Raw genomic sequence first — 14,384 nt, 5'->3', positions numbered from 1 at the left:
GCCTGTTCCCCTGGGACACCCCAGTCCTGCTGGGGGGATGGGGCTGTCCCCATGGGAGGGCAGGTGGGTGCCTGTTCCAGCTGGGGATGTGCCACCAGGGATCTGCCCATGCTTGGGTCATTTGAGAGGAGTAAATCTCAGCTCCATGGGTGTTATCTTCCCAAATTATTGCCACTGTCCATGCCAAGCACAAGGGATGTTTGTACCTAGAGAGCCCACCAGGCTCCCCATTCCCAGAGCCATCCCGAGCCCTGTGTGACACCAACCAGGCAGATTGAATTCCTCCTGTGCAGATCTTCTCCAGCTCTGTTCAGGCCTTGGGAGTTTCTGTTGTAGATTGGTGACTCAGCCAATTGCAATGATGTTTTTATGACCTTTTCCTTGCAAATCCAGCAGCAATTAGAGACAAACCCTCCCGCCTGTGCAGGAGCTCCTGATGGCCGTGCTCTGCTTTGGTAGCCTCTGGTTGGTTGAGAGGCCCCAGCTCAGGGGACCACAGATGTGTCCTGCAGGTTTAGGAGGAGGGGGTTTGTCCTCCCTCTTGCAGGCAGCAGGTCTCTGGGCAGATGTTCCCTGCCTGTTCCCCATGCTTATTTTTGTTATTCAAGTTGTTCATTGGGGTTTTTTTCCCATATGCAGTGACCTGGAGAAGGGACCAGAGCAGGGACAAGACTGGGATGGGGGACGGGGCCAGCCCCATGCCTGGTGGGAGCACTGGAGAGCTGCTGGAGGTGATGGGTGGTGTGGGCATGGGCAGCTGTGGAGGCTCCCCTCTGCTCTGGGCATTCAGGTGCCCGTCCAGGGAGGGTCAGGGCAGTGCCATGGCAGGGGGTTGTTGCAAGGAGGTCCCTGGAGCAGTGGGCATGCAGCTGCCATGTGTCAGGGCCAGCTGGCAGCAGCTGCAGCGAGCCTAAGGCATGCCAGGAGGAGCCAGGAGCTTCCCCAGCCAGAGAAATGCTGTGCCCTGATCCCTGGGTCGAGGCTGCAGATGGCTCACAGGGGACCAGGGCCTGACTCTGGCACAAAACACTCCCACGTTTTCCCAGGGAAGTGCCTTGGCTCTCGGTGCAGTGCTGGCTTCCAGCAGTGTCTGCCTGTGAATGGCACCCTGCTGCTAATTCAGCTGCACTCTGTTCCCACAGCAGTCCCTGAACAGTGGGGGACCAGATTCTTTCAGCTCTATTTCTGGGGCTTGAGTTATACCAAACACTCCACGAACCAAACCCGGAGCCCCATCCTTTCCCTTGGAGCTGTCTTGGCCAGCAGCTGCTCCCAGCCTGGCTCCCTCCCAGCAGCAGAGAGGCAGCCTAGGGAGCCTCTGGATTTAGCCTCTGCCAGCCTGGTCATTGCCCCCTGTGCTGGAAAAGGCACCAGAATTACTCAGACCTTCCTGGAATGTTTCTGGGGCTTCTCCTGCCCCCTTGCTTAGCCTGGCCCTGCTCAGCACCCAGGGAGAGAGCAAAGAGCATTTCCCAGGAGGTGGCTGCATCACTGAGGTACTTGAGGATCCCAAAATATTGCTTTGTGACATTAAACCCCACCTTGGCAAAGGATGGGCACAGTGCCCAGGATGCTCTCTGTGCCCTTTGTGGGAGTGCTGCTCCAGCCCAGCTCGGTGCCTGTCCCCAGGCTGACAATCTCCAGCCTGGCATGTCAACATCTATTAATAGGCTGATATCCTCTAACCTGGAGAAAGACATTCTCGTGTTTGGAAGGCCAACTGTGGCCTGTCCTGAGCCCTGGGCTGGGGAGGGCTGCAGGAGGAGCTGGGGATGCACCGAGCCAGGAATACCCAGCCCCATGCTCTGTTTCTCTGCACAAGAACAGTTTCATCTGCGCTTCCTCCTGCTCCCTCATCCAGCTGCAGGTCCATGTAGATACTGCACTGCCTCCCCCCTCCCCAGTTCCCTCAAATCCCCCTGGTGAGTCTGGCAGTGGGTGTGGGCATCCCCACATTTGCTGATGCTCCCTGCCCATTACAGCACCGGTAATTCCTAGCACAGGCAGCCGAGAAAAGCCCCAAGTGCTGCTGCCAGGCGGAGGTGAGGAAGGGAAGGCATGGGGGGTGTCAGCCTCTGGATCAGCCACTCAAAATTTGGCCTCTAACAGGCTGGAGTTGAAGGCACAGTGAAAACCTTTGCTGAAGAATTTATTCCCATTATTTCTTCCAGAGAAAAGGTGTGGACTGTTTTTCTGCTGTGTGTGCTCGGTTTCCGTGTTTGCGGAGTGCCGGGTGGTGTTTGTGAGCCCCGGCGTGTCGGCATTCCCCCGGCACGGCCCGGCCCGGCCCGGCTCAGGTGCCATCAGAAAGGAGAAAGCAGCGTTTTTCACTGCCTCAGCTTCTCTCCTTTTGAGAAGGAAAAAGCCCCTTGCTGCAGTAAGCCCTGCCGGTGTCCCCCCCTGTGGCTCGGCGTGTCCAGGCAGAGCCGTGTCCGTGCCGGAGCGGGGGGTCAGGCCGGGGCGTGTGGCGGTGTGCCGGCGGTGGGTGTCTCTCGCACTAACGATGCCCCTTTCTCTCCCCCTCTCCCCCTCCCTCCCCACTGTCCATGGTATGCGTGTGTGTCCCCGCTGCGCCCCGCATGGCTCTGCACCCCCGCCCCAGGCAGCCGTGCCCGCCCCGGCCCCGCCCGCCGCCCGGCTGCTGGCGGCACCGGGCGCTCGGCGCGACCCCGCCCGACGCCCCCCGGTCCGCCTCCGCCACTGGCTGCTTCCCCGGTTCCGGCCGGTCCCTGCTTGATGGACGAGAGTTGGTTTGTCACCCCTCCCCCCTGTTTTACTGCAGAGGAGCCCGGCCCCGACGGCGTGGGGAGCAGCCCCATGGAGGACCTGCTCATCGAGCACCCCAGCATGTCGGTCTACGTCACCAGCACCCTCGAGGTGGATGGGGAGGGCCCCGAGGACGATGCTGCAGAGTGAGTGCACTGTGAGGGTGTCGGGGGGCCAGCAGCCCCAGCGCCCACTGAGGGACCGGGGCTGGACGGTCGGTCCTGCCATCCCAAATCCCCGCCTACGCCCAGTAATGTTTCACCCACGGACACAGTGGGGCAGTGGGGGACATCAGCGTCCCCACACCCACCTCAGGGAACACTGCATATGTGGCAGGGTGCCCCAGCTGTCACCATGCGTGGCTGGCAGCCGCCGTCTCCAAAATCCTCTGCTAAGGGGTCTCAGTAGGAGATTTGGGTGGCCATGGCTGCAGGACACGAGCTTGGCACTGGGCTGTGCTGGGAGAGGGCTGCGTTCATCTCCCCTGCCCTTAGCAGGGTCTCCTGGCACGGCCACCTCTGCCAAGGCCACTCCTGCCAATGCCAGTGCCACCTGTCACCTGTCCAGGGGGGTTTGCCAGGCAGGGCTTACACCGGGGGTTTGTATAGGCATGGCCCAAGCAAAGCAAGCCCAGTGGGACAGGGTGGCCCCCTGAAGACCCCTAGGTCTCTCAGGCAGGAGGGTGCTGCAGCCTCCCTCAATCTCCCGCCTGTCCCCAGACTGGCCCAGCATGGGAGTGGGTATCCCGCAGCTGTGGGGAGTGGGACACTTCTTGCCCCAAACAACAGCTCAGCAGTGGGGAAATTAAACAGAAATGCCCCAAATAGCCCCTTTGCCCCCAGGCCTGTGGGCTGGAGCCCTCCACACCCATTTCTGGGGCACATCCTGGAGCTCTGTCCTCTCCCCAAGGCTGCTCTCCCCCGCCCTGCAGCCCCCAGAGGAAACCTGGAGCGTGCCCACGCTCAGCCCGACTGCTGCCGAACAAGCCCTGGCTGCCACCGTGCCATGGCATCCCTGCTTTCCCCCCAGCCCCAGCCCCCCAACTCCTCCCCTGCAGCCCCTCAGTGGAGCAGGGAGGGGATGAGTAAGAATTTGGGGTGAGCTTTGCCCCAGGCCAGGAGACTGTTCCTGGTTAGGGGACAGCATTTCTAGTTAGGGGACAGCATTCCTAGTTGGGAGGTGCTATTCTTGGCTAGAAAACACCATCGGGTTAGGTGACACTGGTCCTGCCTAGTGGACACCATTCCTGTCTAGGTGACACCATTCCTTCAGGACTTCTCTTTCCAAAGTCTCCCTCAGGGCCAGTGCTTGATGTCCAGAGTGGACAGAGTGTTCTGGAGTGCCTCATTACTGGAGGGGGGCAGAGAAGGGCTAAAAGGAACCTGAGACTAGCCAAGGCTCCAAAGGGGTCACAGTGGGATGGAGACAGACCAGGCTCAAGGGACTCAGACACAGTGGAGTTCTTGGTGGTGTCTTGATTTTTTCGGGTGTCCCAGAGCCCGCCTTGCCGGAGCATCGCTGTGCTCGGCAGGCCGCTGGGGCCGGAGAGCCGTGGGGCAGGAGGGCCGTGCCGGGGGTCGGTGACCGGTGTCCCCCGCCTGTCGGGGCGGGCCCGATGCCGTCGCGCTGACGCCGCTGTCTCCGCAGGGACGTTCCGGAGCCGCGGCCGGAGCCGCCGGTGCCGCACCGCGGCCGGGCGCTGCCGGTGAAGGCGGCGGCGCTGGACAAGGCGGGGCAGGCGCAGCGAGCGCAGCGGGCCAAGCAGCTGGCGGAGCGGCACCGCCTGGCCCAGAAGGCGCTGCAGCGGCAGAACCGGGCCCGGCAGCGCCCGCCCCGCCGCGCCAAGCAGCTCCCGGGGGCCTTCGTCCACCAGCCCTGCCAGCGCCACTGCAACTACTGACCTCGCTCCGCTGCCCAGGGGCTGCCCCCGGCCGGCACCGGCCCCGGGAGCGGCCCCCACGGACACCGGGGACACGGCGGCGGCTTCACTCCACACCCTGCGCCCGCACGCCTGACCCGCGCTCCTCATCTTCCTCCTGTCCCCTCACCGCTCCCCTCGCCCTCGGTGCCGTCTGGGCCGCGACCCCCGGAGCCGCCGGCATGGAGGGCCACGCTGCCCCTCCCCAGCTGCCTCGGCAGCGTCCACGCGGGAAATCAGAATTCCCGGTGCAATCACTTGTTCCTGAAATCACCTGTTCCCGGTGAAACCTGTTTGTCCTGATAAGCCTGTGACATCAGTGCCTTTCCTCACGTCATGACTCCATGGACAGCCTGGCTGGGATGTCACAGAGACATCGAGCGGGAGAGACAAGAGCAATGAAGCCACAAGATCTGGGATTTTTAGGAAAATCTCATCAATGACACTAAATAATGCTTCCGCCCTGCAAAACCAGCAAACACTCCTCTCCCTCCTTGATTTGTTAGCTACATTTTACCGTGATAAGATAACGCCCCACTGCCAGTCCTGAAGGGGCTTGTGGTTGAAAGCGCTGGTAGAATCTCCACGGCTGGGTCAGCCAGGCAGCTCCTGGTGCCTCACGGTGTTGGTTTTTTTTAACAACCTTAAAAGGAATCTCAGGAATCAAAGCACCGTCCCAGCGCCGTGCCCTTGGCTACTGTGCCAGGAGGGGTGGCCAGCCTGGGGTGGCATCCCCGTGGCTGGGGGTCCCCTCCGAGCCAGCCCCTTGGCCCTGGAGCCAGTCCCCTGCCCCAGCCCCGCTATCTGTGTGTGTATGTTTCTCTCTGTTCCTGGACACTCAGAGGAGGCTCTGTTAAGCCGAGGGTCGCTGCCTGCCTGGTGTTAGTCCCCGGGAGGGGAGAGGAGGCAGGATCTGCACAGCTTCCCCGAGGTGGCCAAAGCATGTCTGTGGTGGTGGTGAAGAGATGCTGAAGAGGAGGCTGGAGGGAAGAGGCTGAAGTAAGGACAAAGATGGATCTGAGAGCCACTGCAATGAGTCAGGATGAGGCAGGCCTGAGTGAGAGGATTGCTGTAACAGGAGCTGTGACAGAGGCATCTTCTTTCCCTACTAAAAATGGCATCCTTTCCTGTGAAGGGCCAAACTCACTGCTAGGCGATGCTCATTTTTAATGCAAATCCCTCCTCTCTCCATGATGGACTCCTTCTGCCTTTGGAAGAACATGGTCCAGGCTTTTCACTGCCTCCAGCACTAGCTGAGACAGCTTCAAATCCAGCAGAAATTTGCTGATCTGCCCCCAGTTCGCTCCTTTTAGGAACTGGTTTTGTACCCTGTGCCCTGGGAAAGCATCCTGCTCATGCCCGCAGCCTGGATTCCCACCCTCTGAGACAAGACATACCCCCACAACACTCCAGAAAATTCTGATTTCACCAGAGGTTCTTCCACTCACCATGTTGCATCCCTTAATATCAGCTGGGGGCCTCGGCTGAAGGAATTGTGGTGAGCCCAAACTGAGACAGCTGATAGTTATTAATTCTTTTAATGAGATTAAAGCCAAAATGAACCTTCTTAGTAGCAGCCCCTAGCTCCGGGCCAGGCAGCCTGGACCGTAGGAGCCAGCTGCTGCTGCTGCTGCTGCCCTGCAGCATTTCCCCTTCACTCCACTGCCTCAGCTTTCCCAAAACCACAGAGCTGGGCAGCACAGAGTGGAGCATCCCGAGAGGTGGAACTGGGTGCCCTGGGCACTGCCCCCCCTCCTCGGGCCCCACCGCAGCCTCTGTCCCTCTGACCCCCCCAGATCTCCCTGCGGGTGAAGAGACTGGCATCCCCGGCTCCCGGGGAGCGTTTACATCCTTTGGCTGCCTGGGCTCCACACTCAATGCCTTTTTTTGCCCCTGCAGTGATGCCTGGGCTGGACTGGGAGCAGGGCAGTGCAGGGCAGGGGCTGAGCCCAGCTGGGCTGGGTGCTGCCCTCCCGTCCCCGCTGACGCCGCTCTGGGGCCGCTGGGCGGCAGCCATGGAGGAAGCATTTTCTCTCTGGCCCAGCTCACATCAAGAAGGGCAGAAGCCAAGCACTGTCCAGCCCCCAGCTTGGTTTCCACTACAAATTCTCCTGCTGCCAGTCCCTCTGGAGCACTCCAGAAATCAGAGGCTGGCTGTGACCCCACTGCCCCCTCAGCAGCTCCCAGAGGAACGGGCTGGGGGAGCAGTGGCCCCGAGGCAGATCCTGCCATGTCTCACCTGCCGGGCTCTCCTGTGCCTGCCCAACTGCTGGAGATGGTACCCCAGGAGAAATTCCCTTCTGGAAACCCTCCCGTGCACCCTTCTCATCTGCTGTGAGCCAGCCCTTGGCCGTGTTCCTGGGGGACTTGTCTCAGCCTGGCACTGCCACCAGCACCCGGCCCCCAGTGCCCATTTCAAACAGGTGATCTTCTTCCTCTGTCCTGGTTTTCAGAAGCAAATTCGAACTCTTTCTGTGCCAGTCTGAGATGTCTTTCATCACTCTGTGCCCAGCCAGCACAGGAGATGAAGCAGAACTATTACCACACTTTATATCCAGAGTATGTTTATAAAAGATTAATAAATTATTAATAATGTTTTCATGAAGAGGTTAATCCAGACCCTGAGCCTCTGGTGGGTCAGCAGAGTGCACAAACCACAGCAAATGAGCTCCTGCAAGTCCCCTCTGTTGTTTGCACTCTTGCCATGTATTAACACCCAACACTCACCTGCCAGCCCTTGCCAGGCGACTGTCACCCCCAGTGTGCCCCCCCCTCCCTGTGCTCTGGTCAACCTGTCCTTTGCAGAAGACCTGAAGTGTTCTGCTCCTGCCCAGCAGCAAGCACAAGGCCTGGCCTGGTCCCAGGCCTCCTGCCCAGTGCTGCCAGAGCAAGAAAACCCCTTTTCACTGAGGTTTTTTGTCTCCTCGAATCTTAAAACAAATGAAAGGTGCTTAAGAACTGAGAACTTTCTGTGTGTGCACCCATTTGCATGTGTAGATATTTCAAAGCCCAGTGTGGGTGTTCAGTAGCTTGTTTTGGGGTTGATCTTTTTAGGGGTTTGTTGGGTTGGTTTTTTTTGCACCCAGTCTTTGTGATGCACTGTGTGGTGCTTCCAATGGGAAGGTTCTGGTTTGCAGGGAGCTCTTGAGCTGGTCCCGCTGGGACAGGTGGGGTGAGTTTTGCTTTCTTTTCTGTACTTGTGTAGAGGGAAACTACAGCATGGACTCAGGGACAAACCAATCTGCTGGGGTCTTTAAAAATGTCTTTTTCCCAGGCTTCTCTGTTAGAATGTGGGGTTTGGTTCTGGGATGCTGCAGGCATGTGGCCTGTGGCAGCATGTGGTGGTGACAGGAGCTGCAGGGTGCTCTGACACCCCAGTGTGAAAAAGGAATTGTGGCCATTTGTGGTGGGATCATTCCTGGGCTGCAGCCCCTCTTCATTTGTTCATGACCTGAAAATTCACCTTCACAGCCAAATGTGGCTGGTCCCCTTTTAGACTGTCTTGTGAGCAACCAGGTACAGATTTTCAGCACTGAGCTCCTGGGGTTTGGGAAGTGCAGCAGGACTGTGTGTTGTGGCCTGACCCACCACATCACAGGGATCAGGGCACAGCCAGGATGGGGAAGCCACTGAAATGATCACCTGGGGTAATGGTGATGCAGGCAACTGAAAGAAATTTTTGTGTTTCTTACAATGAAAGCATAAAAAAGGAAAGAATTCCCAGTGGAGAGGCCTGGGCAAATCCCTGTTCAGTAAATGCCAGCTTTGCTGGGCCGTGTGTCAGTGCTGGGCTCAGACCCCTGAGCTGGCTCCAGCCCCGGCTCAGATGGGCAGCAGGGCACTGGGGCAGGCTGGGACAGCGCTCTCAGCACTGCTGGAGTTTGTGAGACCCCTTCTGGAGGGAAGAATCTTCCCACCACTGAAGCCCCCGTGGTGCAGGGATCTTCTCCAAGCAAGATTTGCCTCTGCTTGCCTGGCTCTGCTCTGGCAGATGAGGAGGATGAACCCTCAAAGTGTGATGGGACAGGAGGGACAGCCCTGCTGGGGAAGTGCCACCTCTTGGGCTGCACCAGGGCCACCAGTGCCCCCAAGGCTGTGCTTGCTGCACTGGCCAAGCTGTGGCCATGGCACACTCAGGACCCCTCACCAGCAGCCACAGCAAAGTTCTCACACCAAATTCTTGCTCTTGCTTGGCGCCGCAAGGCTGGAGGGATGCCGAGGGAGTGGGGGAAAAATCCTCCTCACCTGCTGCTCTGAAACTTGCACTCACAAATGCTCTTTCTAAGAAACTCTGCTGCAAAAGCTTGGTCTGGAAGGAAAACAGTTCTTTCCATGGGAGTTCTTACCATGTTTCCTTCTCATTGTGCAGAACATCAATGCATGGTTCATCCCAAAGATCACTGCTATGGGAATCTTCTCTCTTTAGGCTTGTTTCTAATCAATAATTTTACATTTACATCATACTAGTACTTTTTCCTCTTCTATTCAGCCCTAATGGGGAGCAAAATACCCACTTAGATGTCTTACCACACCAGTAAGGAAAGAAGAAAAGGATAAAAAATACTCCAGTGAGGTTCTAGGCTTGAGTCCCACAGCTTTGCTGTTGCCCCTCTGGATCAGCATCAATTCCATTGCCAGGCAAAAAATGAAAATTAAATTTTGTGTGAATTTATTGAAAAACAAGTGAGTCCCCAAAGAATAAACATCTAATAATTAGGAGTCAGTAAGACATAAGTCACCTCAAGTCAAGAGAAATGGTTCTCAGCCTATTTCAGGAGGCAGCACCGAGCCCCACTGCCCTGGCTGCTGGCAGTCCTCGAGTCTTCCCTGACTCTGGGTGAACAGGAGGCCATCCATGTCCAGCTGGTGCCACAGGGACCCTCGAGCCACCAGGGATTGTCAGCTGGCACCACTCCCAGCCTCCAGTTTGCTGCTCCTCCTTTGTTGCATGCACTCAGCAATAGCTGCTGGTGGCAGGAGGGGAGCATCAGCAGCCCAGCATCTCCCCAGCTTCTCAGAGCTTCCCCCCAAGCCCTTCTCCACCATGGACTGTGGTGACTCCTCAGCACAGCCACAGACAGGGACCAGATCCTGAGGAGGGACATCCATGGCTCTGGCAGCAGCCCCCTCCCAGGGGACTGCCACAGGCAGACCTACCAGGGACAGGAATGGCCCTTAAAAGGGGCTGATCCCCTCAGGGCTTGTCTTCTTCAAGGTGGAGCTTCCCACCTCTCAGATCTGCTCCATACAAAGTCAGTAACCTCCTCTTGTCCTCCTGGGCTCCATCTCCATCCCGTTCCCATCACTGGAGTGGCTGCCACAAGCTGCCTGAACGTGGCTGTAGGAGCTGGATGCAGCAGTGGGAAGGGCTCTGCCTGCCTGCAGAGTCCCTTCCTTGCTGGGAGGTGTCCTCAGCCCCACTGGAGCTGCCACCTTCTCCCCGCTTGTCCCCAGGATCCCAGAGCCCTCCCGGCCGTGGGCTCGGGGCAGCTGCACACGCTTGGCCAGGAGCTCTCCCTGTTCCATCAGCCTTTCCTTTTGCTTCTTGAAAACGTTTGTCATTGACCATCACCCTCTCCTTAGAGGAATGAGGATGACGAGGATGAGCAGCTCCATTCAATAGCAGAGGAGGCTTTTATGTGTGACCATTTTTTCAGTTCTGTGCAGAGTGGTGACACCCAAGTGTGTCCCCTGTCACTCATTCCGAGCTGACACCTCCTGGGCTGCCGAGGGGTTTGCTTTTCCAACCCCATATTTTATACAGGGATGCTGCCCCATGCTCCAGAGCACAAAAGGAGCTGCAAAGCTTTGACTTTATTGCAGCTAAACCTGAAAATCCTTCTGCCTTCCCCTCTGACCCTATTTCATTGCATGGCGGGAGGGAAGATTTTATTCTCTGCAAATGAGGGGGGAAACAGCACAGTAAATTCCAAGTGTAGCTTCAAAATGGGTTGCACAGGGGAGCCCAAAGCTCCTCTGCTCTTTCACATTCACCTCATGTACCCTTGCTGGGAAGCTGTGAGCTGTGTGCCCAAGTCTCGCTGAATTCTTGTCCTCAGCTTTGTGCTTCGGGAAGTCTGGGGACGAGGGAGCAGCACAAGGTGTAGCAGTGACATTTCCTCTGGTGTCAGAACTGTCCTTGCACAGAGCCACTGAGCACTGCAATATTCTCTCTGTGTGGATCCACCCCTGGTACCTGCTTGTCAAACTCTTGCCCACACGTTGCCCTCCCCCATGTGGGGCTGACTGACTGTACATGTGCCTTCACCCTTTTTCATGGTTTGGCATCTTTTTTTAACACAATTACAGAACTTGAAAAAAAATCACTGAACTGCAGTTACAAGTCCTATGCAAGAGGTGACCAGGGAGTCAGTTTTCGGTATTTCTGTGTTTCTGTGTTGTTTTCAAAGTCACTGTGGGGTTTTTCAGAGAACCCCAACAGAATGAATGCCCCCAAAACTTTGTTTTGGCTTTTGTTTTTTTTTATTGTTTTTTTTTTTTTGGTGGGTTTTTTGTTTGTTTGTTTGGGTTTTTGTTTTGTTTTTTTTTTTTTGTTTTGTTTTGTTTTGTGGTTTTTTTTTTGTTTTGTTGGGGTTTTTTTTGCTAGAAAGCATTTAGCGTTTTGGATATACTAAATCTCTTAGGCAGCTTTGAAAAGCTCTGAACCCCAGTTGCCCACGGGGCCGTGTTTGGAGAGCGAGCAGGAGCAGGAGCAGCAGGAGGCTGCGGGAGCAGCAGCACAGATGGCTGTTCCGTGGTTGACAAGGTTGCCTTAAGCCTTCCCCGAAATGCCCCGAGAATGTTGCGTTGCCCTCCCGCCGGTGCCCGGGGCAGCCTTTGGCGTGGCACAGCCGCCACGGGGTCTGGGAGAAGAGGGAGAAACCAGCCCCACGTTTTTACATCACCTGTGCTGTAGGACTGAGACCTCGTCTGGAAGTCGAAGCTAACGAAATCCGTCCTTCTTGTGTGTTATGTGTTCAGTTGGTGTAAGCAGGGTTCGTAGGAAGGGGCGTCTCCTCCTCGTAGGACATTGTGTAAACATTTGCTGTGTGTCGATTGCCTGGGACACATTGTGTAGTGTGCCTGTGTGTGTGTAACCTGGTTTTGGTTGTTAGGTTGTAATGCTGTCTCTTGACTGAAAAAAAAAATCTAATATAAAGAAAAATCACAAGAAATAAAAAAATATATATTTAAAATCTATTTTATGTGTATTCCTCTAAAGCCTGCAAGTTAAATCTGTCTGCAAAATGCTTTGGTTTTTTAAAAATGGTTTTAAAAGTCAATGGTTTGAATGACAAATAACAGAAAAACATCCCCTTTGAAGACAAGGACACACAGGAGAGAGGATGGCACAGGCTGAGGGATTGCAGGGGATTTTTCTCCCTCCCCATTACCAAACCTTACAACTCAGCAGATAATGACAGAGCTAAAGCAGATGTCGATTGCCCTGAGAAAATCCCAGATCAGCCAATCTCTGCAGCATCAGCTGTTTCTCCAAGCACAGTGTGAGATGTTCTCAGCACCCAGGAGAGGCAGAGATGCCTCCAAGGTGATTAAGGGCTTGGAGATGAGGAGAGGCTGAGAGCTGGGACTGCCCAGCCTGGAGGAGGTTCAGGGAGATCCCACCTTGTGTGCAGATTACTGATGGGGCAAGTGCAGGAAACAGAACTGGAACATTCTCAGTGCAGGGACAGGGTGAGAGGCACAAACTGAAGTAAAAAGAAATTTCTCTTAAAGATAGGAAAATGCTTTTTCATTGCAAGGGTGGGTGGCCACAGGAGCAGGTTGAGAGGTTGAGGAGCCTTGGAGATGCTCAGGATGAGAGGAGACATGGCCATGAGCAGCTTTGGGCAGGGGTGGGATGGGGCTTGCCCAGCCCAGTGGCTGTGCCAGCTCCTCCAGCAGAGCCAAGCCAAGGAGACACCTGTGGCCCCCCAGCTGCTGGGAAAAGCACTTCAGAGAAATGTTAGATTAGAAACTGGGAATGAAAAAAATAGCTGGGAGTGAGCTTTCATAGCTTTGATAAACCTTCTTATGGGAAAATCAAATTTGGCAGCTGGAGACAAAGCCTAGGGTTATTGGGATGGAGGGAGCTCAGGAGGTCCAGTCCAACATTCCTGCTCCTGAATTCAGACCACAGAGAGATCCTGCCACTGCATCCCAGGGGGAATAGTTTCTGCTGCTCAGTCAGAAGCTCCTCTCTTTCCATTTGTCCTGGTGGTGTCTGTCCCTGTCTCCCAGCCCACATCTCTGTCAAATCCTGGCTCCATCTTCTGCAGAGCACAAAAGGGCAATGGAGCCCATCTCCCTCAATGTCTCTTTTTGGTCGGGTGTTCCAAGCCCAGGCCATCCTGGTGGCCCTGTCTTGTCCACATTATCAACATCTCGTGGTTGGGTGGGAGGTGGAAACCAGGTGATATCATCCCAGATCTCCAAATGCCAAGGGATCACTTCCCTGCCCCACGGGCTACCCTCCCTGCCCACAGCCTGGCCCAGCTCTCCTCCAGGACTGTGAGCTGCTCCCAAGTCCAGCACTGCTCAGAGGACCAGCACAGGGGCCCTTTGGTCTTTCCAAGGCTCCTTCCCAGTGGTCAGATCTTGCAGATCTTCTTTCCCAAGGTCCATGTCCCTGTAAATGGTGACCCTGACCTCAAGCCTGTCTGCTCCCCACAGGGTGGTATTTCCCACAAACCGAAGCACATCCCCTCTCTTCCCCTGGTTTATTGGGATGGGGACCTTTTCTGTGAAGACCTTCCAGTTTTGTGGACTCTGTCCTCATTTTCCAAAGCTTCCCACCCAACCTGAGCAGCAACAGGAGCATCGAGCACGGAGCAGGGTGAGCCTCAAGGGAGAGTGGGGACCCAGCAAAGATAGGGGGGCTCCTGTACCCACATCAGCTGTGCCTGTGCAGGGACAGGAGCAGCCACGCCCTGGCAGGTAGGATGGGAACACTGAAGAGTGCCTGGAAGCTGCCTGGTGGGAAAGGCCTTGGGAGTGTTGGTGACAGCAGCTGAACAAGAGCCAGGTGTGCCCAGGTGGGCAAGAGGCCAACGACACCTGGCCTGTACCAGCCACGGGGTGACAGCAGGACCAGGGCAGTGACTGTCCCCTCTGCTGGGCACTGGGGAGGCACCTCCAGTCCTGAGGACAGTTTTGGGCCCCTCATGGCAAGAAAGGCATTGAGGGGCTGGAGTGTATCCAGAGAAGGGAACAGGGCTGGGGAAGGGGCTGGAGCACCAGGAGCAGCTGAGAGAGCTGGGAGGGCCCAGCCTGGAGAAAAGGAGACTGGGGGGAAATGTTCACTCTGCACAACTCCCTGACAGGAGGGTGGAGCTGCGTGGGGTCGGGCTGTGCTCCCAGGGAACAAGGATGACAGGAAATGGCCTCAGTTGGCACCAGGGAGGTTCAGGTTGGATATTGGGATAATTTCTTAATGGAAGAGCGCTGTCAAGTCCCTGGCACGGCTGCCCAGGACAATGGAGGAGTCCCCATCCCTGGAGCGATTTTAAAAATGTGTGGATGCTGCACTTGGGGACATGGGTTAGTGGCCTTGGCTGTGCTAGGGGAACAGATGGACTTGATGGTTTTAAAGGACTTTTCCAACCCCAATGATCCTGTGACATTGGCCTCGCTCAGTGCCTGCTACCTTGTGCACAAATAGCTAATTTCTGTGATTATAAAAGCTGACAACTTCTATTTA

At 56.2% G+C, this 14,384-nt stretch overlaps 1 protein-coding gene across 3 annotated transcripts in view; it reads left to right on the top strand.

Moving 5' to 3' along the window:
• TP53INP2 (tumor protein p53 inducible nuclear protein 2) overlaps positions 1-11,850 on the top strand; it is a 46,280-nt gene extending 34,430 nt beyond the window's left edge. For 2 of the 3 annotated variants that reach the window (XM_084217722.1, XM_084217723.1), the window contains 2 exons: positions 2,603-2,912; positions 4,414-11,850. In XM_084217722.1, the coding sequence (XP_084073848.1) occupies positions 2,603-2,912; positions 4,414-4,666 (563 nt within the window). In that variant the 3' untranslated portion in view covers positions 4,667-11,850. The remainder of the gene's footprint in view (positions 1-2,602; positions 2,913-4,413) is intronic. The other variant, XM_084217724.1, reaches the window with a different exon arrangement.
• Positions 11,851-14,384: the final 2,534 nt, after the last annotated feature.

This window comes from Fringilla coelebs (genome assembly GCF_963513975.1).
Source record: "Fringilla coelebs genome assembly, chromosome: 18".
Taxonomy (NCBI): domain Eukaryota; kingdom Metazoa; phylum Chordata; class Aves; order Passeriformes; family Fringillidae; genus Fringilla; species Fringilla coelebs.
The sequence above is the reverse complement of the archived record's forward strand: the minus strand, read 5'-3'. Positions and strand labels throughout refer to the sequence as shown.